The 26,867-nt window shown below is 43.9% G+C and overlaps 1 protein-coding gene across 2 annotated transcripts in view; it reads left to right on the forward strand.

Moving 5' to 3' along the window:
- Positions 1 to 26,867, forward strand: part of LOC126278971 (ATP-binding cassette sub-family G member 1-like) — a 294,595-nt gene that overhangs the window by 189,403 nt on the left and 78,325 nt on the right. For both annotated transcript variants that reach the window (XM_049979266.1, XM_049979265.1), the window contains exon 5: positions 691 to 814. In XM_049979266.1, coding sequence (XP_049835223.1) covers positions 691 to 814 — 124 coding nt within the window. The remainder of the gene's footprint in view (positions 1 to 690; positions 815 to 26,867) is intronic.

Below are 26,867 nucleotides of genomic sequence, written 5' to 3' on the forward strand. Positions count from 1 at the left end.
AACTTCTTGCTTCTGTTCGTTTACTTATCGATAGACATATTTATAATATTTATTGTGATAATAGAAATTAACAATCGACCAAATAACATTGGGAATTCAATAACAGTTCATGAAAACACACAAGTCGTTTCATGATATTATTTTTCAAATGTAATATGTATGAAGTAATGAAACAAAATAAATTTTTAAAAATGTGGGACTTGATCCAGCGAGCCAGCAATTACGAAGTTAGAATGCTAGCGCATGACCGCCGCCAGCCCGCACTCTGGTTTGCTATGTACCAGTACATCACTGACGTGCAAAACTTCTGCTGCGATTCTCTCGAAATCATCTAAGTAGTTAGCCTTACTGCTTACACATTATCTTTTCCTAAAAAACTATTAAAAGTGTACAAAATTTGTAGTAAATCAGTGACCCAAAAGTTGAGGTCTCTCCTTCTCAGTAAACCTAGAGAAAGAGGCGAAGAGAACGCTAGGCAATCAACCACGTGGAGTAGACATATAAGAAAAGAAAATATACCAAATAAAAGTCGAAACAAGAAGAAGATTAAAATGATTCATCATTTACACTCTAGCTTTTATAAATTAAAATCCCAAAGAGCTATATTTGTTACTTCGACTTCATGAATAATCCTTTTTTTTTCTAGAAATACCACATGCACTCAAAACAAGTCGTCATGACTTGTTGCAGGGGCCTGGACCAGCTGGCGTGCTCGCAGTGCCTCCGTGTGCTGAAGATGCTGGCCAGAGACGGTTGCAACGTCATCTGTTCCATCCACCAGCCCAGCGCCTCTATCTTCAAGCAGTTTGACGCGGTACGTCGAAGAGAAAGCGCAAGCTGCAGTGAAGAATGTAGGAAATGCTGATGATTTTGAAATCGGGTATTTTAAACAGACAAAATTAACACGCCTATAGTATAATGCCTACTGAGCCGGGGCTAATTGCCGTATAGGTGAGATAGGTTACAAACTTGGCATGAACGTCACAGTCAGGATTTTCATGCGTCTGAATACAACGAGGTCATTCTAGTAATGTCAAGTACGAATCTTTACGTCATGTTCATACGATGAGAATAATACAAGTTAGAGAAACTTCTGACACATTAAAATAGTATGCCAAGCCTGGAGTCGACCGTAGATAATTTCCTTTCGCAGACGAGGCCCTTGTAGCTGAACCACCCAGACACAACTCATATCTCATATCTTCAATCTGACATTGCTTACTCCATCTCTACAGAAGAGGTTTAAATTTCCTGCAGTTCTTTTAAATCATTCTACGTAAAGACTGACCGAGTCTAAACACTAAAATTTGTTGTATATTGATGTATAATGTATGGCGATGGACGAACGCCTTTGAAAAACAGAAGTAAAGACTCTGTCGTGTCCAACAGATGTTTGCCAGCTACGGCAATTTTTTTTTTTTCAAACCATTTTTTTCTCTATAGCAGAGTGAGAGTTTCACTACTGTGAGCTTTTGAGTGCGCTAGCTGTCGAGTCGATAATAATCGCTGCCAAAATGACGTAGCTCTGCGAATCATAACAGCATACACAGTTAGATAAAACGTATCAGGCCACCTATTAGTGGACATTAATATTGGGTGTGTCAGTCCTTAACCTTTATGACGGCTTGGAGTGCCGAAATCTGCTGGGACACTTTAATTGAGGTGCCTGAATGCCTGTCAAGGAATACCCGCCCATTCTTCTTCAAGAGCCGAAGCCAGAGAGGGTACTGATGCTGAACGCAGGGGTCTGGAGCTAAGGCGTCTTTAAAACTCGTTTCAAAGGAATTCCATTGGGTTCAGGTCAGGACTCTGGGCAAGCCAGTCCATTTCACAGATGTTACGGTTTACAACACTTTGCCTCATAGATTCTGCTTTATAACAGAGTTCTTTGTCATGCTGACACAATCAATCATAGTCCTCGAACTGTTCCTCTGCTCTGCACAGTGCACAATGTTGTACAACGTGTTCAGCGCTTTCTTAAGCACAATAAAGATAGCAAAAACAACTAAGCGAAAACGAGGTCACTCACGAAATCACACAGTCTATAACATACAAATACTGGCGCGAAGTGATCCTCTCTGACGTCATGCGCACAAAGGAAGAAAATCATTTCCATCTGCGTAGTGTTTACAGCGTACACCAACCCCCCTCCCCCCCTCCACCCTCTCGCCAGTGGCGATGGTAACCTAACCTCTCTGCTAGCGCATGTGTGTTGTACCCAGCTGTCACTGGGCATGCGTTGCTTCAGCGTATGCGCTTTTGCTAAAGCTGTTTGTGCAAATGAAAGGGCCGTATGTAGTGCAAAACGCCTTCAGTAACGCACAGACTTGTAGCTGAAGCGCATGCCTTCAAGCAACGCAAGCGCAGCGACAACTGAACAACTGGGTACACCAAGCATGCGCTGGCAGGGTTTTTAAACAGGGGAGCTCAGAGTACCCTCGCTGTATACAACTGGAGATGACCGCAAGACTGCGCTGAAATATCGTGGCAGCAAGTTACTAACATCTGACGATTCCCCAGAAATTTTGTGGGACAATGATTGTGCTCATAATGGTGTAAAAGGCAAAAAGTCTGAAAGACCCATTGTCGTATAATTCCACGACTGCAGAACCATCACTGGAAGCAGTCACAGTCTTAAAATGCCTGGGAGTATATGTACGGAGAGCGGCCACATGTAACCAATCTCAAGTAAACCAGACGCCAGAGAGATTCATTGGGATGAATCCTCAGGCAGCGTAAACCACCCACAAAGGAGATAGCTTACAAAATCTTCGTTCGCCCAATAGTTGAATGTTGCTCGTCAGTCTGGGATCCGTACCATACAGGACCTATAAAGAAAATAAAGAAGATCCAAAGAAGAGCAGAGCGTTTCGTTACAGGTTTATTTACTAACGACGAAAGCGTCACGGAGTTGCTCAGCCAACTTCATTTGCAGACGCTGCAAGAAAGGAACTACAGTTAAAGTTCAGAGAGCGTACATTTCTGAAAGTAAAGAAATACTATATATTGTTTCTTCCTACGTAGATCTCGCGAAAAGACCACGAAGGTAAAATTAAAGGGATTCGAGTTGCCAAGGGGGCTTACCGATGATCGTTCTTCGCGCGAACCTTTCGCGACTGGTTTTCCATCCGTGGAAAATGAGACTATAATCGACAAATATCAAGTGTACATGCTTTTTCAATTAAGAACCGACGCTTTGAGTCTACATTTTGTACAATCTTTGTGACAGGCGCCCCTGCCATGGATACACACCAGAATCAAGCACCAGAAAGTTGCGAGGCAAAAGGACTCACTGAAATCAACCATCTCGACGGGAACAGAAAACTATTGCATGCACGTAGCGTTCAGAGTTTGATTGTGCAGTACAGAATGGTTAGCCGCTTCAATGTCTGGTTAGTAACTACGTATAGCGTGATCCAGGAACGACGACGTCTCTGTAATAGTTTTCTGTTCCCGTCGAGATGTTTCATGTTCGGGAGCCCCCTTGCCTCGCAACGTTCTGTTGCTTGATTTCGGTGTGGATCCTCGGCAGGTGCGCGTGTCACTATCATTTGGTGTTGTTTCACCTTATTGTGGTTTGTGTTCCACCGGCTGAGTTACGGTGCGAAATTTACGGCGGTTGGACGGAAACACACACCGAAATCAGCCCCTCTGATAGCCGGCTTCGAGGGAGACCACCAAAATCAAGCATTCCGTTGGTTTGGGGTCTCACCACAATCAACCCCATAGGGAACGAAGAACTTCGTTACCGTAAAAGTAGCTTATTTTCCCGAAATGTCAGGATCTAGTTATGTTCTTTGTACGCTACGATCACGTATTTGTACTGTACAGTCACATCTGCAGCACTCTGATAACGTTTGAAAATCAGTATAACCGTTAGGACACAAAAGTTTACATTTGCATCGTAAATGAAATGTAGAAGCAAATGCGTCGTTTCTTCATTGAAAAACCAGACACACTTGATATTTATCGATTACAGTGCCATCTACTACGAATGGAAAACAACGGTTTCAGTAAGATGTGCTTTTTTTGTCGTAGAAGCCACATATGCAATAAAAATCAAGATTCCTCTTTGAAACTATAAAGTTGATCCTGTTCACGCAGGAGGGGTGGTTAGAGATAGCCACTTGTAGCACAGACAGATGTCTGCTTTATGTATATAAACTTTTCTCTTAGAATTTTTTTTTTGTACGATGCGATGATTTCGATATATTTAGTTGTCTTAAAACAAACACCCTGATTGTGAGGGGACGTATGCGCAGTGCGGAAATCAACCTAGACGGCGTCTGTGTAGAGCATCTCGAATCGAAGGCCAACCAAAAGTGACAGCACCGAAGGATGATTAATGTAGAGCAATGAAATTTCGGGAATACATATAACTGGTAACGTATTTCAAACATTAACATCGCAGGGTCACAGGTTAAAGCGCGAGATAAGCCACTGAAAATGTGAAATGCTGGTACGTTAATAATTGGTGTAATTGCTAGAATGTTGAATGCAAGCATGCAGACGTGAAAACATTATGTAGTATAGGTGCTGGATATCAATTTGTGAGATGGACAGGCGAGGGGAGATGGCCAGATGGGGGGGGGGGGGGGGGGAGAGAGAGAGAGAGAAGCGAAGAAAGAGATGGACAACAGAGAGAGGGGGTGGAGGGTGTGGACACAGAGAGAGGCTGGAATAGGTGGACAGAGTGAGGGGAAGGAAGTAATGAACAGAGAAAGGGAAGAGCAGGAGATGCATAGAGAGGGGGGGAGGGGAAGAGATGGACAGAGAAAGAGATTGGAGATGGATAGAGAAAGCAAAAAGGGATGGGCAGAGATAAGGAGATGGGCAGGAAGAAGGGCAGGTAAAGGCAGGCAGAGAAAGGGGCAGGTGTAGATGACAAAAAGGGTGGAAGGAGATGTACTAAGTGAGGAGAAGGTGAGGCCAAGCTGAGAGACGAATGTGTGGAGATAGACACAAAACAGGCAGGAGGAGTTGGGCTGAGCATGAGGTAGGTGGCGACTGGCTGAGGGTACAGCAAGGTGATATGGATTAATGCAAAGGGAGATGAGCTGAGTGAGGTGGGAGGATATGAGCTATGAGTGTAATGTGTTGAGGTGGGCTGAGGGTGAGAGATAGGAGGAATAGGGCTGAAAGAGAAGGGTGGGAGGATTCAGGCTGAGGAAAAAGGTGGGAGGAGAGTCCTGAGCGAGAGATATGGGACGAAATGGGCTGAGGGAGAAAGTGGGAAGATACAGACTGAGGGAGAGGGACATGAGAATCCAGGCTGAGGGAGAGGGATGGGAGGGAGTGGCCCAAGGGATATGGATGGGAGAGGATCAGCTGAGGGAGAGGGACATCAGGATATAGGCTGCGAGAAAGGGGTGGGAGGATGTGGGATGAGCGAGAGGGATAGGAGGAAATTAGCTGAGGGATTAGGACAGGATGATGCCGGCTGGGGGAGACAGATGGGTGAAAATTGTCTGAGGGGGAGGTATGGGAGACAAAGGGCTGAGTGATGGGAGAATGTGAGCTGAGGGAAAGGCATGGGAGGATACCAGCAGTGAAAGAGGAATGGGAGGAGATGGGCAGAGGGAGAGGTATGGGAGAAGGTATGAAACTGTAAAGGGAATGTGGAAATGGGCCAAGGGAGAGGGATAGGAGAAGATTGGATGAGACAGAGGGACATGATACAGGTTGAGGGAAAGGGATCAGAAGAAATAGCCGAGGGATAGGGATGGGAGGAAATGGACAAAGGGGAGGGACAGGACGATACAGGCTGTGGGAGACAGATGACAGGAGAGGGGCTGAGGTAGAGGGGTTTGAGGAAATGGTATACATTCTAAGGTAGAGGGATGAGAGGAACTGGATTGAGGGTGTGGGATGGGAGGACCTGGTCTGAGTGAGAGGGATCGGAGGAAATTGGCCAAGGTAGAGAAATGGAAGAAAATGGGTCGTCTCCCTCTGCCCAACTCCCCCCATCCCTCTCTCTCAGCCCAACTCCTCCCAACCCTCTCCCTTGGCCTGTATCCTCCCATTACTCTCCCTTGGCCCATTTCCTCCTTATCCTTTCCCTCAACCTACTTTCTCCCACCATCTCCCTCAACCAGTTTCCTCCCATCCCTCTCCCTCAGCCCATTTTCTCCCATCCCACTCCTTCAGCACTTCTTCTCCCATACATATCCCTCTGCCCAAAGTGGGCTGAGGGAGAGGGAGAGGATGCTACAGGCTGATCGATACAGATTGGAGGAGATGGGTTGTGGGAGAAGGGTGGAAGGAAATGGGCTGAGGAAGAGGGAAGGGAAAAGATGCCCTCTGAGAGGGGACAGACAGACACAGGATGCCGAGTGAGATGGTCGGAAATGGGTTTATGGAGAGGTATGGGAGAATATGGGCAGAGGGTGAGGGATAGGCAGATGCAGACTGAGGGAGAGGGATGTTAGGAGATGGTCTGAGGGAGAGGGATGGGAGGCAATGGGTGGAGGGCAAGGGATGGGGGAAGGCGGGCTGATGGAGAGTGAAAGGATGATACAGGTTGAGGGAGACGGATGGGAGGAGTCAGGCTAAGGGAGAGGGATGGGAGGAAACGGCTAGATGGAGAAGGTTTGGTGGAAATGGGCTGAGGGATTGAGATGGGAGGAGACAGGCGGAGGGAAAGGGATGGGAGGAGATGAGCAGATAGAGGGGCAGGATGTGGTGGGCAGAGAGAGGGGCGGGAGGTTTTGAACTAATGGCAGACAAGAATAAATACATACCTAGAGAACACCAGGTACTCATCTAATTTAGTTACAATAATGCCATCGAATGAAAACTATTAGTAGCGTAGCTGCTTGATGTGCCCTCGTTAAGATTATGTTCTAAATTTGGCAAAGGAGTGCTTCTAGCATATTGTATTACAATATACATCTTTTTTCATCTCAGCGCAATCAAACCGACGCATTACTGGACATTTTTACTAAGAAAAACGTTCAATTTTATGGCCTCTAATTTGTCATAACACTACTAGTGAAATGGCTCCTTCGCTTATAAAGGTCAGGAATCATCGTTCCGTTGAGGATAGGTGCTGGAACAAAATTTATTACAAAATCCATCATGGCAGGTTTTTTTTTCATTCTTTGGTGCATACTCGGTGCAAACACAAATGCATGTAATTTTTACAGGAATTTTACAACAGCTTCAATCATTCTAAAAGTATTAACGATTTCAATAATTAAGAAGGATTGAATTATTTAAAGAAAAAAATTCACTTTAAGTAAATGTATAAACATGGCATTCACTATAACAATTAAATAAACTTTCAATAAAATCTGGAACTGGGCTAGATCTCAAGGAAGCAATTGTCTTAAAAGGATGTTCCAAACTAATCACTCTTAAACAAACATAGATCAACCAACACTAGTTGCTCATAGAAGCTTGTTAACTATAACTTATCAGAAGATCTTTAAAATGGCCAGTAACAATTCACAAGTCATCACAAAATGAAATGCATCAATTACCATGGAATTCCAGCTAGACGCGTTAGTCCACAAACATGGCATTCAGCCTCATTCAACACTCCAGGTACTAATATTAACTATACTAGAAAAGGTTACAGAAACTAACATACTCAGTTTACAAACAGTAACGACTTTTTCTACAGGCTTCTTCTGAATGCGTCCTTTTTCCTCGGGCCGGACAAAGTATGGTCATCCCTGCCCCACGTCACACGCCGTCACAAACAAACCCGCGATCACGCGGAAGGCAAATAAGCAGGCTTCTAGAACAAAGAGAAGCGCCATTCAGTTACACAATTCAGAAAAAGAGTCTCTGAGAAAAGTAGTGATGCCACAATATTGTTTTAACAGTTTCTCCCCTGTTGAGCTCAAATACTTGACGTTAAAGCAATAGGTTACTGACCCGGGAGAACACCAAAGAGTTACTGTTTCAACCTACTGGTAACATATTTCAACTGCTACAATCAACACCTTGCATATGTTTCATAATGTTACAGTATCGCCACAATTCCACACAGCTCCCAAATGCAGCTCACAATGTTATCAGTTGTCCGTGTCTGCAATGACTTCCTGCTGGATACCAAGGACGCGCACACCCTCGTCCCGGCCGAAATCAAAGTATACCAAGATCGAACGCAATGTCCGCATCGCGGCCGTAACTTGGCACTTATGCACGCAACCGTCCAGAGAAACTGCGTGCTGCACCTCGTCGAAGCCTGTTCGACAACAATCGACCGACCCCTCAGTAACGGGGCTACTTCATAAGTTTCGCACTCCACAGAGCCTACGTCCCTGAGTGCGATATCAGTGATGCTGTGCAGTACAAATCGATATGGAGGACTCGATGTGGACACATCAAGCAGTGGCTATTATGGTACATCCTGTATCATGTTCTACTACAATCAAAACTGCTTGGAACGAAATAAAAGATAAAATACTTGTAAACCATATCCCCAGTTACCACTGCTGCTTTGGAAGAACTAACACACTAATCTAATGAATCATAAATGAGAGAGCAAATTTTAAATGTATCGAGAAAGAATACTTGCGCATGACACCCTCATGGAGTAGGAGACGGAAAAAATAGTTATAAATCGGTCTGAAAAATAGTGGAAAAGACGATTATCAGGAGCTCAAGACCACTACAGCTAGGGCACTGGATGATAGCTCAACGCCGGCCTACAAGGCAATGCAACTCGGTTTCAGTTGTCACTCAGCTATGAATTACAGTAAAATGAATGAATGCTTTTAATTTTACTTTTTAAATCGGTTTAATATACTTTCACTCCACTTTGAAACAAAAGGCTACATATTATACTGATTTTTACATTGTTGTTTTTGCCAGTAACGCTGCGATATGACATTCTATATCCCCACTCGTTCCCTGTTGTGCGCACGCATAAAAAAAAAAAAAACATGTAAACCGCCATTAACAGTGCAGTGGAAAGCATATTATAGCCAATTTCCCTGTAGCAGTGTCAACGGCGCTTTGCTAGCCTTTCTTTCACGAAAAGTTCGAATCGCAGCATCTACGTCTAACTGCCTAGCTAAAATTAAATGCAGTTGCCATGGTTCCCAAATCCGTGAGATGTCTAGTTGATCTGAGACAATTTTTTTTAAAAAAAGCCAGTGTACTGAACGACCATTCTGTTTCAGATACAGTCACTGGACGAGTGTAAAAGATGCGCATAGCTGCACATATATTCGGAAAGAAGTTTAAAATTGTAAGCTTGTGCACCTTTTTCAAGAGTTCCAGTGGTTCAAAAGTAATGCATTGACACTTTGAAGTATGAACAGTTTTCGAATATTTAATTTCTTCATCTAAATCTGTAGTGACATTATTATAGTGCTAAATGATAAATAACATGTATGCCGCAGTAACGCGATCGTCAGTCATCTTCTACCATCTTCTCTGTGTCATATCGGGTTTTTAAGTTAAACACTGGATTGTCAATAATGACAATTTACTGAAAGTTTCAGCAGCAATGGAAATCTTATCCAGGTGATCTGCAATTACACTCCATTGGTTATCAGACATGGAACACAAACCTCCTCTAACACACAGTTTCAGAATTTCTCGTCGTCGTGCACTGCTACTGAACAGCTTGTAAAGAAGTTGAGTCAATCTGAAAAAGTATCTCCTTCATAGCAACTCTCAGGTGCATGTACTCCAAGTAAGGCTATGACAAGCATATGGAGAAAACTTTACAAGAACATTTCCCCGAAGGAAATGTATCTGAGCTCTTTTGTAAGACCCTATAATAATACACTACTGGCCACTAAAAGTTCTACACCAAGAATAAATGCAGATGATAAACGGGTATTCATTAGAAAAATATATTATACTAGAACTGACATGAGATTACATTTTCATGCAATTTGGGCGCATAGATCCTGAGAAATCAGAACCCAGAACAACCACATCTGGCCGTAATAACGACCTTGCTATGCCTGTGCATTGAGTCAAACAGTGCTTGGATGGCGTGTACAGGTACAGCTGCCCATGAAGCTTCAACACCATACCACAGTTCATCAGAGTAGTGACTGGCGTATTGTAACGAGCTAGTTGCTCGGCCACCATTGACCAGACGTTTTCAATTGGTGAGAGATCCGGAGAATGTGCTTGCCAGGGCAGCAATCGAACAATTTCTGTATCCAAAAAGGCCCGTACAGGACCTGCAACATGCGAAAGTGCATTATCCTGCTGAAATGTAGGGTTTCGCAGGGATCGAATAAAGGGTACCGCCACGGGTCGTAACACATCTGAAATGTAGCGTCCAATGTTCAAAGTGCCGTCAATGCGAACAAGAGGTGACCGAGACGTGTAACCAATGGAACCCATATCATCACGCCGGGTGATACGCCAGTATGGTGATGACGAATACAAGCTTCCAATGTGCGTTCCCCGCGATGTCGCCAAACACAAATGCGACCATCATGACGCAGTAAACAGAACCTGGATTCATCCGAAAAAAAAATGGCGTTTTGCCATTCGTGCACCCAGGTTCGTCGGTGAGTACACCATCGCAGGCGCTTCTGTCTGTGATACAGCATTAAGGGTAACCGCAGCCATGGTCTCCGAGCTCATAGTCCTTGCTGCTGCAAACGTCGTCGATCTGTTCGTGCACATGGTTGTTGTCTTGCAAACGTCTCCATCTGTTGACTCAGCTACCGAGACGGGGCTGCAGGATCCGTTACAGCCATGCGAATAAGAGAATAAGATGCCTGTCATCTCGACTGCTAGTGATACGAGGCCGTTGGGATACAGCACGGCGTTCCGTATTACCCTCCTGAACCCACCGATTCCATATTCTGCTAACAGTCATTGGATCTCGACCAACGCGAGCAGCAATGTCACTATACGATAAACCGCAGTCGCGATAGGCTACAGTCCCACCTTTTTCAAAGTCGGAAACGTGATGGTACGCATTTCTCCTCCTTACACGAGGCATCACAACAACGTTTCACCACTCAACGCCGGTCAACTGCTGTTTGTGTATGAGAAATCTGTTGGAAACTTTCCACATGTTAGCACGTTGTAGGTGTCGGCACGGGCGCCAACCTTGTGTGAGTTCTCTGAGAAGCTAATAATTTGCATATCACAGCATCTTCTTCCTGTCGGTTAAATTTCGCGTCTATAGCACATCATCTTTGTGGTGTAGCAATTTTAATGGCCAGTGGTGTACTTCCGTTATCATAACCTTGTCCGCAGCATTCACTGATAGGTCTTTAGCGTTTCACAAGTGTTAATCGAATTAAATGCGCAACAACGACTTTCGTTTCCTGATTACATTCTACGAGTTCCAGAAGCCGTAAATCATTAACAAACCTTAGTTGCGGATCAGCTTGATGTTTTACTACGTAGAAATTAATATTCTGTACGAAGTTTTCCAAATTAAATTGCAAATACGGTTAGCTCTGCTGGTAATTTCTGAAGAAATCTATGGACTGTGTTAATTATGAGAATATCCGGTAATATTTGAGTGAATGCACAAAAACTGGTAATGGAAGTCGGGAAATGCAATTGTTTATCCACCGCGATATCCTTGGTCTAACATTGCTAATCAGGAAGAAGATGCTGTGATATGCAAATGATTAGCACAATCAGCGAGAAGATCATGACATTGAACATTTATAGTGCTTTTGCAAGCAGATAAAAAAAAAGACGCGAACAGAAATACCAGTTCTTAACTGCAGAACATTAGGTCACGTTTCTCTGTAAACAGCGAGTAAAAGAACACGAGGTTTCCACATGCGACAGTTGTACTTCGAACATTTGCAAAGACATCGTTCTGAAGCGAGTAGCCCAAGAATCTCTTGTCACGGAGTACATTGGCCTCGCGAGGGCGTGTCACTGGATAAGGAAATGGCACCCATGACTTTACTCGGAACTCTGGGTTCTTTATCAACTGGTACGTGGTGCGTTTTTTTTTTATTTTTTTTAAGATGCGCTTTTGCTGCAGTTGATCCACTTTCTGAATGGCACGGCACTGATGACCTTATCCGATAAAACATCCGGGGCACGTGACATGTGACTCAATATTATTCATTAGGCTGTCCACTCACTGAATACACAAGACTTTCTTCTTAGCTAGTGAGCTGCGGTCCAAAAGATGATGTAAACCCTCAGGTAGTTTTTTACGCTGATAATACGATCAAGCAATATTGAAGGTGTTTTCTACAGACAAAGACGATATTTTGGTGACTGTCATTCTTTAATTATAACCTGGAATTTCTTTTATCTACTCCGAGGGGAAAAAATCGCATCACCAGTGAGTTGTGCGACATAACCGAAAGCTGGTAGATGTGTTTCTACACCTAAAAGATGATGTCTATCCCAATTTCGCGCCAGTCACGTAACAGCGGAGCTAGTAGCGCCTCTATAAAGATGCAAATTACGTGTGCGTGAAATACACTGAGCAGCAGTCGTGAGCGTTAGTTACCTTTGAGACTGGACTTGGTGAGTTGATGTTATTCAAGAATGCCTTTAAGGTGAAAAGGGGCCATTATCAGCACCTCACTGATTTGAACGAGGACGTGTAATAGGGCTATGAGAAGATGAATGTTGCTTCTGCAATATTGTAGAAAGCCTTCGCAGGAATATAGCCACTATGTATGAAATCTGGCAGTGATGGTCAAGAGAATGTACGGTCGCCGAGAGGGAAGACCATCGCGTTCGGTGTATGGCTCAGGGGTACTGTACTGTGTGTACAGCAGCGATCTGAGCAGCAGCTGGCACCACGGTGACACAACGAACTGTTACAAATCGGTTACTTCAAGGACAGCTCCGAGCCAGACGCCCTGTAGCGTTTATTTTATTTTATTTTATTTTATTTACACATCAAGTTCCGTGGAACTAAATTGAGGAGGAAACCTCCAAGGTCATGGAATGTGTTAGTATATGAAATTACAACATAAACGTAATAACAGATAAAAATAAAATATTTATGAACCCAAAAAAAGTCAAGGCTTAAGTTTAAGTAAATGCAGTCAACGGCATAACATAAGAATCACCTTAATTTTTCGAGGAACCCCTCAATAGAATAGGAGTGACCTACGAGGAAACTCTTCAGTTTAGGTTTGATAGCGCGTGGGCTACTTCTAAGATTTTTTAATTCTTGTGGTAGCTTATTGAAAATGGATGCAGCAGTATACTGCACACCTTTCGGCTCAAGAGTTAAGGAAGCCCGATCCAAATTCAGGTTGGATTTCTGCCGAGTATTAACTGAGTGAAAGCGGCTTATTCTCGGGAATATTATTAATAAGAAACGACAGTAAAGAATATATATATATATTCTTTACTGTCGTTTCTGATTAATAATATATATTGAGTGGCCAACGTCAAAATACCCAGACTTGTGAACAGGGGCTGACAAGAGGTTCGCGAACTTATACCACTTATTGCCCGAACAGCCCGTTCCTGAGCCAAAAATATCCTTTCAGAATGGGAAGAGTTACCCCAAAATATAATGCCATACGACATAAGCGAATGAAGATAACCAAAGTAGACTGATTTTCGTGTAGAACGATTACTTGCTTCAGATACCGTTCGAATAATAAAAAATGGCAGCTTTAAATCTATGAATAAGATCTTGAATGGTGGTTTTCCACGACAGTTTGCTATCTATCTGAACACCTATAATTTTGAACTGTACAGTTTCACTAATCGTACGCGCATTCTGTGAAATTAAAACGTCGAGTTTTGTTGATTTGAGTGTTAGAAACTGTAAAAACTGAGTCTTATTGTGATTTAGCGTTAGTTTATTCTCTACAAGCCATGAACTTATGTCATGAACCGAGCCAGTGTTACACACAACATCCTTTACTACCAAGCTAGTGTCATCAGAAAATAGAAATATTTTAGAATTACCCGTAATACCAGAGTGCATACCGTTTATGTAAATAAGGAACAGGAGCGGCCCAACACTGATCCCTGGGGCAGCCCCCATTTGACCGTACCCCACTCAGACCACACATCACAGTCGTTCTCAACACTGTGAATAATGATCTCTTGCTGTCTGCCGTTAAAGTAAGAGGTGAACCAATTGTGAGCTACTCCCCGTATCCCGTAATGCTCTAACTTCTGGAGCAATATTTTGTGATCAAGACAATCAAACGCCTTAGTTAAATAAAAAAAACATGCCTTTCGTTCGAAACATATTGTTTAACCACTCATGTACCTCACACAGAAAAGATAATATAGCACTTTCAGTTGTTAAACGACTTCTAAAGCCGAACTGTACATTTGATAGCAAATCGTGTGATGTAAAAAGATCAATTGTCCTTACATACAGAGCCTTTTCAATAACTTTAGCAAACAGTGTTGGCATAGCAATACGTCTAAAACAGTCTACATTATCCCTTTCTCCATTTTTATAAAGCGGCTTTACTACTGAGTACCTTAATCGTTTAGGAAACTGGCCATTTCTAAAGGAAAAATTACAAATGTGGCTAAATACGCTGTTAACATGTGCAGCTCAGTACTTTAATATTGTGCTAGGCACCCCAGCATATGAGTACTTGGTCTTCAGTATTAAATATTGACTCAATCTTCCCCTTGTCTGTATCACAGAGGAGTATTTCAGACATCAGTCTCGGAAAGACATTTGCTAAGAGAGTTATATGATTCCCTGTAGAAACTAAATTTTTATTTAATGCACCAGCCATGATCATAAAATGATTGTTAAATATTGTACATGTATCTGATTTATCAGTTACAGAAATAGTTTTACTACGAATTGACTTATATCGTCGACCTTGTGCTGATGGCCAGACACATCCTTCACAACAGACTGCATGGTCTTAGTTTTATCCTGTGAATTAAATATTCTATTTGCCTACCACATACTCTTTGCCTTCCTAATGAATTTTTAAGTAGCTTAATATACTGTTTGTAATGGGCTACTGTAGCTTGACAGTGAATACGTCTAACATTCTGATATAATTCCCGCTTTGTTCTACATGATATCTTTAACCCGCTAGTCAGCCACCCAGGCTGCCTTTTTCTGCAAGTACCCCGTTTAGAACGTTCTAACGGAAAGCAACTCTCAAAGAGCATGAAAATGTGTTAAGGAAAGCATTATAATTATCATCTACGTTCTTGGCACTATAAACATCCAGCCATTATTGTTCCTGGACAAGATTTAAAAAAATCTCTATTGCTGTTGGTTTAACTTTCCTACATAGTTTTTAATTTAATGTTTGAGTACTAAAGCCTTTTAGTGTTAAAATTTACGCGTCATGGTCTGAAAGGCCAGTGACTCTTTTACCGACAGAATGCCCACGTAGGAATGACGAATGAATGAAAATATCGTCTGTGGCTGTGCTATTGTTTCCCTGCATCCCAGTTGGAAAAACAGTCTGCATCAGATGATATGGATTTAGGATATCTACCGACACCTTTATTCTTGCACAATCATACACAAAATTGATATTGAAGCCACCACATATAACTAATTCCTGGTACTTCATATAAAGTGAATCAAGAATCTTCTCTAGCATGAGCAGTGCATTCCACTGACCTGTAACCACTACCGTTTGCGACTTGCGTGGAGTCAGGCAAGATCTCGATGGCACGGTGGGGGTCTGTTGTGCTTCGTGATGAAAAGTGGTTGTGCCTCGGTGCCAGTGATGGCTGCGTGTCGGTTAGGAGGCCAGCTGAGAACCTGCAACTAACCTGTCTGTGTATTAAGACACACTGAATCATTACCTTCATTTATAGTCTGGGTGCGATTTCTCTTGTGGTTATCCCACGCACCCTGACTTCGGATTTGTACGCCAGCCTGCAGATTCGACCGGTTGTATTTTCTAGCAGGATAACGCTCGCCCACATACCACTGTTGTAAAATAACACCTCTACAACGTGTCGATATGTTGGCATGGCCTGCTCGATCACCAGATATTTCTACAATCGAGCACATATGGGACGACATCGGACGATAACTCTAGCGTCATCTACAAACAGCACTAACCATACATGAACTGACTGACGACGTGCAACAGACATGGACCCTCATGTCCTCTCTCTTTCTCCATCACCTCCCCCTCCTTCTCTTGGTCCGACTCCACCTCCCTCCCTTCTCTGACCAACTTCCTTTTTCGATCTGCACCCGCGTGATTAAAATTCTGGTCCAAAAGGCATCCAACGCTACACCCGCATGTTAAAGTTCGCCGGTCTGTGAGTGTCCATAACCCCCAAAGCCTGTGTATGGTGTCCACTCACCTCTCTTTTTCATTTCAACTCTATCCTTTCTTTTTTTCCTCCTTCTGGCACTGTCTCCCCTCTCTTTCACAGGCACTGTCTCTCTGCTACTCTCTTTCAACACAAAAAAGCGCGAATATGTTCGCACGCCAAAATGTTTGGCGAGGAAGGCAGAATGATAATTGAGGCAACTTCTTTCCCAAGTTTCTGCTGAAGTCTCTTCAAGAGGAACATGTTCACCCGTCTGTACACCGACAGGATCATTTTTCCGCTGCTTTCCTGCTTTCTGCTGCCACACCACGTTATATAAAACGAATCCTATAGGTCAGTAAAGTTTTGACGGTTCATTTATACTTCGACATGTGTAAACAACTAATAAATACACACATGATAAATGGCTAACACTAAATCGTTTGCTTTACGTTTTTCTCAGTACTTTGCTCATCGATCGCAATTCATCGATAATGAAAGCATTAGGATTTCTATCATAAGAGTAAAAATGTTGTTGGAAGTATTTTATTGATTTCCAGTCTTTCCAGTTTTACATAATTTTTTGCTTTCATCTTTAGTTCTTTTCAGGCATGTTAAGATCCTGTCTTTTATTAATGCCGTATCACCTAGGGCACATTTGACATATGCATGAAGAGCGCAACTTTTATTGGAGAAAAAATGGTGACTAAATCATAGTCTAGTGGTGACAGAATGAATGCTTTCACGACCGGTTGACATTGCTGCTGCTAAACATTTCGGGGTAAAAGATAGAGGTCCACGAAACTCTTCCGTTAATAATGTTTCGCCCAGAACTGCGCTGGTCTTCTTCAGAGGATTTCCTCCTCCGATGAGCCTTGTCGAAAGGTTAACCAGCAGCAATAGTTTGGTAACCTCAGAATTGTTCCAATGACCGGAGAACCCTTGTCAAGTGTCCATAACGTCAGTTAAAACAACATTTTCGGCGGATATTACTTGCGTATTTTACGGCTAAGTACGACAACTTTGATCCTCTGGATCTTGGTGACGGACAATGATAACGAAAAAAAGTGTTACCTTAATAACATATGATCAAATTTTATAGCAGTTGCCATCCCCGCAACTGCTACTTTTCGGACCAAAATAAAATCGTGATTTCGTGGAGTTTTCTCAGGAATCTCCCATTAACAAATGGTGCTTGCTTTTATAAGCCCCAAAAGTCCGCCCTATATTACACCTAAAACAAAGGAACCAGACGATTCGCTCAATTTGCCTGGGTTGGAGAAAGTGTGTAAGGTTTAAATTTTGACCATGTACTGTAGAATAGCTACAGGAAACAAGTTCTTCCGATGAGTATTCAAATGGTCGCTATGCCATGGCTATCCGGAACAGTTGTCACTTTATTTATGTGATCGGCATAACCCGAGATGTGACCTCTGAAAAATCGCATTTTTTAACATGTCTTTTTGGAACATATTGCATTTGCAAAAATACATTTAGTGTGAATATGAAATTATATTTATCCTGTATTTCTTCTCAATGATTATTTTTGTGTGTCTCCAATATTCCCCAAATTGCATTATGTTTACATTTTCTTAAAACTTCTATAAATAACAATAAAATGTTGTTATAATCGAAGACGGTACCCACTCATACATTTTACCCTAGGCGTATTCCTCGCTCTCAATAGCCCAGTGCAAGGCTCTATGTCTCCAAACAAATACTACTGATATGGCAAGATGCGCACACCTTCCCTCTCCCAGCTAACTCACCGAGTTTTAGCTACACCATACAGCCTGCTACTCTTTCCAACCAGAACAGGATATTTCCAACAATCGCAAAATGTGAACTCAGCAGGGGAATGGCGGTATTCCTTCCTGAAAGGGAAAAAAAATTCACCAAGAAAAGCGCTGCGCTATAAGAGGCCAATAACTTTTCGATTCACCCTTCTTCCAAAAAGCTGCTTCTTTCCGCTCTGTCTCTGTGCCTTCAGAAACATTTTTACCAATCTTTTCGTGACCAGAGGTTCTCTGAAACTACACTCCTGGAAATGGAAAAAAGAACACATTGACACCGGTGTGTCAGACTCACCATACTTGCTCCGGACACTGCGAGAGGGCTGTACAAGCAATGATCACACGCACGGCACAGCGGACACACCAGGAACCGCGGTGTTGGCCGTCGAATGGCGCTAGCTGCGCAGCATTTGTGCACCGCCCCCGTCAGTGTCAGCCACTTTGCCGTGGCATACGGAGCTCCATCGCAGTCTTTAACACTGGTAGCATGCCGCGACAGCGTGAACATGAACCGTATGTGCAGTTGACGGACTTTGAGCGAGGGCGTATAGTGGGCATGCGGGAGGCCGGGTGGAAGTACCGCCGTATTGCTCAACACGTGGGGCGTGAGGTCTCGACAGTACATCGATGTTGTCGCCAGTGGTCGGCGGAAGGTGCACGTGCCCGTCGACCTGGGACCGGACCGCAGCGACGCACGGATGCACGCCAAGACCGTAGGATCCTACGCAGTGCCGTAGGGGACCGCACCGCCACTTCCCAGCAAATTAGGGACACTGTTGCTCCTGGGGTATCGGCGAGGACCATTCGCAACCGTCTCCATGAAGCTGGGCTACGGTCCCGCACACCGTTAGGCCGTCTTCCGCTCACGCCCCAACATCGTGCAGCCCGCCTCCAGTGGTGTCGCGACAGGCGTGAATGGAGGGACGAATGGAGACGTGTCGTCTTCAGCGATGAGAGTCGCTTCTGCCTTGGTGCCAGTGATGGTCGTATGCGTGTTTGGCGCCGTGCAGGTGAGCGCCACAATCAGGACTGCATACGACCGAGGCACACAGGGCCAACACCCGGCATCATGGTGTGGGGAGCGATCTCCTACACTGGCCGTACACCTCTGGAGATCGTCGAGGGGACACTGAATAGTGCACGGTACATCGGAACCGTCATCGAACCCATCGTTCTACCATTCCTAGACCGGCAAGGGAACTTGCTGTTCCAACAGGACAATGCACGTCCGCATGTATTCCGTGCCACCCAACGTGCTCTAGAAGGTGTAAGTCAACTACCCTGGCCAGCAAGATCTCCGGATCTGTCCCCCATTGAGCATGTTTGGGACTGGATGAAGCGTCGTCTCACGCGGTCTGCACCAGCACGAACGCTGATCCAACTGAGGCGCCAGATGGAAATGGCATGGCAAGCCGTTCCACAGGACTACATCCAGCATCTCTACGATCGTCTCCATGGGAGAATAGCAACCTGCATTGCTGCGAAAGGTGGATATACACTGTACTAGTGCCGACAGTGTGCATGCTCTGTTGCCTGTGTCTATGTGCCTGTGGTTCTGTCAGTGTGATCATGTGATGTATCTGACCCAGGAATGTGTCAATAAAGTTTCCCCTTCCTGGGACAATGAATTCACGGTTTTCTTATTTCAATTTCTAGGAGTGTAAAATATTGCAAGCCGTTTTTCTTTAGGAAAGCTTAAGCTTGTTATCTGCTTAAGGTGTTCCTCAGAAATCGAAAAAGCGCCACCCTCCACTGACTGAATCCCTTCGCTGACCTCGGCTTGGCCGCAGGGCACGGCTCGGTCACAAACGCACATGGCTGACACCGCCCGTGGCTGGCCCAGCATGGCGACTTTCATGGAGTCAACAGCACAGACTGCCCACCTCTGCCGATGCCAGAGGACTGCTTTCTTTCATTATGTCGGTCACTGTCTTGCCTGACCCAGATCAAGCGTGTTTCCCATTCCTGTGCTCTTCCAGGAAGCACAGAGAAAACCAAGGAAATCTTGTACCATATCAAACGTAAGTGGTATGAAGTTAGTTAGAAGTCAGTACGTACAGCAACTGTAACCAATTCACCTTAGCAAAACGTTATTGTTGTATTCTATCCCTCCATTATCCTCTAATTAGTGTTTTATTCTCATATTAAATGAAAAGGGGCATGTGGAATGGTTTGCCACTTTTCAAGGTGAAAGGCTCACCTCATGATGGCTTCTGCGAGCCTGCCTTGCTTGTAGCAGTTTGCTGCTGTAACTTCGGTATTGTTTACAGGATAAACCCAAGGTGAATCCGCACGCTGAATGCAGGGTCACGGCTCCAGGATGCCACATGTGCAATCCTCGCCTTCTGTCCTACATACGCACAACTGAATCTTTCACGTGCCACTGCCTGCATACACCACCTTTGTTGGATAGGTCGTAGCACTCTCCTTTCGACTGTTTCGGCCTTCAGTCAGTGACATCACCGCTTCACTATCACTGTCCCCTGAGATCAGCAATTTCTCTTTTTTATTCTCTATGCTACTGTTTTGAACCTAAAGTTCGGGATTGTACATTTCAAGGTCCATTCCAATCACTGTAGGTACGAAAGACTGGGTGAATATCGTTCCTTTTAATAAGTGAAGCATTTTGTCTTGTTATTATACACGAAATACAACTCCATTTGACTTGATGAAAGAGGATGCTTGCTTTTGGAAGGTTTTAATTGTGCATCTATTCCTTGAGATCATTCTATGGAGGGTGTCTTCCTAATCAGTCTCCTGAATATCGAAGTTCATGACGAAACGCTGTTTCAAGGAATCGTAACTTTTCCTATTTGGTTTCTTGAAATAGGAGTGCTAGTGAACTCCTACTTCACACTCGCAGGAACCTCTTTTGACTTACTCGAACTGTAGAGAAAATGATTTTATGACATTGCTTTACTAAAAGATGGGGCTCTTCCTGAGGTACCAACGTAGGAAAATGTGGCAGATTGTTGAGGGTTTCGTGGCCACTTATTGACAAACATCCTGCTCGCTTCTGTTTCGGGTTCGCCGGCCGTCGTTTGTTTGGCGATTTTTGTAACGCTTTCGGCAGCAAGAGTGGCTGGCATAGTCAAGCTTGACGTTCCTTCGCGGCTGTTGGACTGTAGTGGAGCGCGCGGCAGGAGATGACGTGTACCTGTCGCAGCAACGTCTGAGGGCCTTTCCCTGATCTTCTCCGCTGTGATTCTCCTCTTGCCACTGCAGCACGGAAATCCAGGACCGTTCACCTTGGGGCTTCATTCTTTTGGCGTTCATTCTTTCTGCCATGCATCCCCAGGGTGATTTACAGAATAGGTCGTATATTGCACGAAGACGGCCTAGAGACTACCGACCAAGTAGATCTAAGACTATCTCGGATCAATAGGACATAAACAATGCACTAGCAACATCGGGAGTGTACCACATACCATGTACATGTGGGGAAGTGTGTGAAAGAATGAGATGATTATCCGTCAATAGCACCACTGAACATAAGCGTAAGGATCGGAAGTATCCGTTGTTAAGTAACCGCTATAAATATTTTAGCATACACCACTAACATTAGGAAAATAATTCAAAGCATCATGTTTCGGGAGTCAAGCTCCAAAACATTCAAATGTTTAAATGTGCGTGAATTTCTAAGGGACCAAGCTGCTGAGGTCCTCCGACCCTAGACTTACACACTGCTTGAACTAACTTAAACTAACTTACGCTAAGAACAACATACACATGCCCATGCTCGAGGGAGGACTCGAACCTCCGACAGGAGGGGCCGCGCAATCCGTAACATGGCGCCTCTAACTGCGCGGCTACTCCGCGCGACCAAGCTCCCATCATCATGATGTCTAAGTTAATCCTAGATAAAATGCCCTTCAAAAAGCACTCAAGGTTAAACCCTGCTACTGGCAATCTCTTGTCTAAAGTACCCACCCGGAATTGTATAATTTCCATGTCTCGCTTTATAGTATTTAATATATCGTCTTCACAAGCTGCGTTGCATGAAGTCGTCATCTTAGCATCAAAAATGACAGGTCGGTAGTATATGAGACTATGCACTACCAAGAGGCATAAAAGAGGACGTAGGGGTGATACATGTGGATAAGGAAGTTGAGATAGCAGTCTGCATTGCTAAGACGGGAGCAGAAATGGCATCCTCAGTGGTTTCTTAATGATTTTATTTTTTTATTTTTTAAAGGTTATTGTTAGAACGATAAACGTGGACGATTCGGCACAGAAAACCATTCGTATAGTCTCTCTTTATTGTCCTTGTACCATCTTTCAAATGATGTGTAATAGCTAATGGCTCAGTACTGTCTGTCAGAGCCATATATGTGTTTACGAGGCACCCTTGCTGTTCATGGTGTAGGTTAATGACCTTACAGACAATATTAATAGTAAACTCAGAGTTTTACAGATCATACAGTTATTTGTAATGTCGTACTGTTTTAAAGAAGCTGTACAAATATTGATTCACATCTTGATAAGATTTCAAAGTCGTGTAAAGATTGGCAAATTACTTGAATGTTGAGAAAAGCAAAATTTTGCAGTTTACAAAACGGAAAAACGTAATATCCTAGGCTTTTAGTATCAGTGAGACACGGCTGGGATCGGTCAATTCATACAAATACCTGTTTGTAACACATCGTTTATGAAATGGAATGATCATATAGGTTCAATAGTGGGTAAAGCAGGTGGCAGACTTTTGTTTATTGGTAGAATACTGGGAAAATGCAATCAGTCAGAGACTGCTTACAAATCACTCGTGCAACCCATATTCTAATAGTGCTCTAATGGAACCTCTACCACATAGAACTAAGAGGAGATGCTGAATGTATACTGAGAAGGGCAGTACGAATGGTGACAGGACTATTTTATCCATGGAGAGTGCCACATGCTTAAGAAACTGGACTGGCAGACCCTTGAAGATAGATGGAAACTGTTCCAGGGAAGCATATTTGTGAAGTTTCAAGATCCGCCTTTAAATTCAAGATCCGCCTTTAAATGATCGCTTTAGGGCTTTACTACAACCTCGTATGTATCATTCCTGTAGGAATAGTTCGAAACTGCAGCATTCACGGATGCCTTCAATCAACCATTCTTCCTGTGGTCAGTTCTGAAACTGGGAAACAATCCAAATGTCTGTTACAGTGGACGTACCCTCTGCTATGCACTTCACAGTGATCTGCGGAGTGTACTTTTAGATGCTGATGTAAATAAACGATTTTAATTAAACTTGGCTGGTAATTAGACAGGTCAAAATACTGAAATACGTGTTTTCCGTTTTAGCCCAATTTCACTTTGAAGGGGTAATACATAGATAACCTGGCATGTTAAGTGTAGAGCGAATATCTTCGAAACCATGAAATATAAAAGATATCTTTCATGTAAAAGCTGAAATGTTATAAACGTTCTCGAAATCTGTAATAATTGGAAATTTTGCAAAATACCAGACCGCCATTAATCAATTATGCAAAATGAAAACGTGTAGAAGCAGTCCTTAGACCACATCCAGGTTTTTGGAATGTGCTATCGGAATATTTTCATCACACCTAATTAATATAGGTAAACTTCAAGACTTTAAAATTGCCATGTATTATTACAGCCCAGAGAACTAGTGGTTATCCCCTCAATATTTGTTATAGGTTGATCACCTTAATGCTTCAAAATTGAGCATAGTTTCATGATTACTTCAAAGTAATATTTCTGGCGGGTCTTCCGAGACCTGTTAGGAACGCAAAGGAGAAGTGAGCAAAAACAGGATTCTCTATAACTTTTCTTCTATGCGCAATTAGCATGTGCGACCCGATGTTCACTCATTGTAGAAAACAGCCACAGTTTTACTATTCGAAACTACTAAAAGATCGTTCTGTTGGGCATGTAATTGCAGAGCGAACATAATCTGTACCGTGATACGAGAAAACCGTATAACACAACTTAACAATACTGGTAGCTATCTGTGCATCCTTCGTCTCCATGAAACCAAATCGAGAATATCGGATGATGTGCGTCGGAAGCGGATGTTTTTACGCGAGAGAAAGGACTGTTGCAGAACTCTCCAGAGTGTAAAGCTGACTTCTCTGCTGCCTTTCCATGTTAGAGGTATATACCCTTCTCCCTCAGGTACCTTAGAATGGGTAGAGCTGACGAATTGTTTACTACGTAAAACACTATTCGCTGAATCCCGACAGGCCATACCAGCGCCGAAGAATATAAATGATCATAGTTTCCGGATTTTGCCTAGTGAACTCCATGGTATTACCTTTATTTAGAGTATGAATTTCTAGACCTGACAAACAGTTCTCTTTTCAAATAAACATTAACACTAAAATAACTCACCAAGCTTCCTTACGCAAGCTACACTTCCTTTCAGCGAAATGGCGTAACGTAATCTTCTCCCCTGATGAAGACGACTAAGCTGCGGTGGAAGCGATCGTTAAGGAGAGCGCGGTACACACGATACCACACGTGACGTTCTGCGAAACCACACAGAGCACCAGGAAGGGTTAAATTAACCGTCGAACATAACGGTGCTGTCGGATCCAACCCAACGCTTGAGTTTTTCTCTCCACTGCTCTACTCTCACAGAGCAGGAAGTCGAGCAGGCCAGGAACTCTATTAGCCAGTCTTGCAATGGCTATTGGAGTGACCTTGGCTTGCTACGTGTATTTCGCGTCGTATCAGACGCGACCTTACCAGTAATGTTAGTAATTTGTTTTTACTTTGAAAATTGCTTGTAAACATCTGTTACACACACCTGAGACAGTTCTGAATCACGTCGCGAAAGGGATCCTTCAGACCTAGAGGACGGTGATGATGATGAACCTGACCTGGAAGAGTCTGTCTTAGAATCTGAAGATTGAAGTCTTAACTAACAGTAATACAGAAGAAGATGGTTTCGACTGTGATGACGTTGGTTAGAGGTACAGAAGTGAAGAAGGAACAATAGATAAAGATTTTGAGTTAAGTATGGACGAGTAAACAATCTGGACCGACAAGCCTTTACGTTCAAAATATTCACGAACCCTTTCTTCAAATATGATTACTCACCTGCCTGGAGCTAAAGGGATTATAGATGAAAAACGTTATTTTCACTTTTTATAACTGGTGAAAAGATAGAAAACATTGTTTATCGTACTAATAACGAAACAGAAAACCCAAAGCTCATGTACAGTGACCCCAACTACTCATTTTGACATCCGACAGACGTAACAGATAAAAGCTTTCAAAATGGTTCAAATGGCTCTGAGCACTATGGGACTTAACATGTGAGGTCATCAGACCCCTAGAACTTAGAACTACTTAAACCTAACCCTACCTAAGGACATCACACACATCCATGCCCGAGGCAGGATCCTGCCTGTCATGGCCTGAAATGAGACATGTCCTGCTCACTATCCTACCCACCTCCACTCCCTTACCCCATACACAGTGGTATTCTGCCATCTGACATCCACTGAACCTTCAAAATATCCCTGTCCATCACTAAACAACACCCACTCCTGAACCCTTGCCTCACAACTCCTATTCCTGTAATAGACCTGAGCTCCCAGTTGATGCACATCGACAGAGCAGGAAGATACTTATATAGCTTCTTTCCTGTGTTTGCTTCGTAGATTCTTACTTAAATTGCGTGTGAGTTTTGTATAGGAGGTGTAATTTCGAGTTTTAGTTACTGTAATCGTAAATTCGGGCAGATTGTAGTGCAGTCGTTAGGCATTTGTACAGCTTAGTTCTTACATTCTTTGCGTGTTTCCCTTGCGTTGTCTAGGCACGGACTCGTGTTTCAGTAACTGTTGTTCAACATCGATTAGAATGGACAGGGACTGTGATTTCTGTGTTTGGATGAGGGCTGAGTTGGCATCCCTTCGCACACAGCTGCAGGTGGCGCTGACTTCGGTCATGCAGCTTGAGGCTGTTGCCAATGGGCACCACTGTGGGGAGCCTGACTTGGGTATCATGGGGATGTCAACCTCGTCCTGTCTGTCCCCAGGTCGGTCTGCCGCTGTGGTTGCCCCAGTTGCTGCCCGCAGTGGGGCTGAGCCCTCGCCTATGGTTGATTGGGAGGTCGTTCAAAGGCGTGGCAGGCAGCGAAAGACATCCCTGGAGGCTGATCAGAAAGTCTCCCCGGTGCGTCTGACATACAGGTTTCAGGTACTGTTTCTGGCTGAGCCAGAAGCAGCTGCCTGCCCTGTTTCAGAGGATCATTCTCAGCCTTCAAGGTCAGGGCAATTGCAGAGGGTGGGCTTATTGGTAGTTGGGAGGTCCAATGTTAGGCGCGTAATGGGGCCACTTAGGAATATGGCGGCTAAGGAGGGGAAGAAATCCAGTGTGCACTCCATGTGCATTCCGGGTGGAGTCATTCCTGATGTGGAAAGGGTCCTTCTGGGTACCATGAAGAGCACAGGGTGCAGCCAGCTGCAGGTGGTGGCACATGTCGGCACTAATGACGTGTGTCGCTTTGGATCTGAGGAAATTCTCTCTGGATTCCAGCGGCTATCTGATTTGGTGAAGGCTGCCGGTCTTGCTTACGAGATGAAGGCAGAGCTCACCATCTGCAGCATCGTTGACAGAACCAACTGTGGACCTTTGGTGCAGAGCTGGGTGGAGGGTCTGAATCAGAGATTCAGACGGTTTTGCGACCGTGTTGGTTGCAGATTCCTTGACTTGCGCCATAGGGTGGTGGGGTTTCAGGTTCCGCTGAATAGGTCAGGAGTTCATTACACTCAGCTGGCGGCTACACGGGTAGCGGAGGCTGTGTGGCGTGGACTGGGCGGTTTTTTAGGTTAGAAGGCCTCGGGAAAGTACGGGGTGGGCTGCAATCTCAAAGGGTGCATGGCAAATACAGGACGTGCTTGGATCAAGGAACAGTCGTAATTGTAGTTGTAAATTGTTGTAGTTGTACTGAGAAAGTCCCTGAGCTTCAAG

The sequence above is a fragment of the Schistocerca gregaria genome, chromosome 6, assembly GCF_023897955.1.
Source record: "Schistocerca gregaria isolate iqSchGreg1 chromosome 6, iqSchGreg1.2, whole genome shotgun sequence".
NCBI classification, from domain to species: domain Eukaryota; kingdom Metazoa; phylum Arthropoda; class Insecta; order Orthoptera; family Acrididae; genus Schistocerca; species Schistocerca gregaria.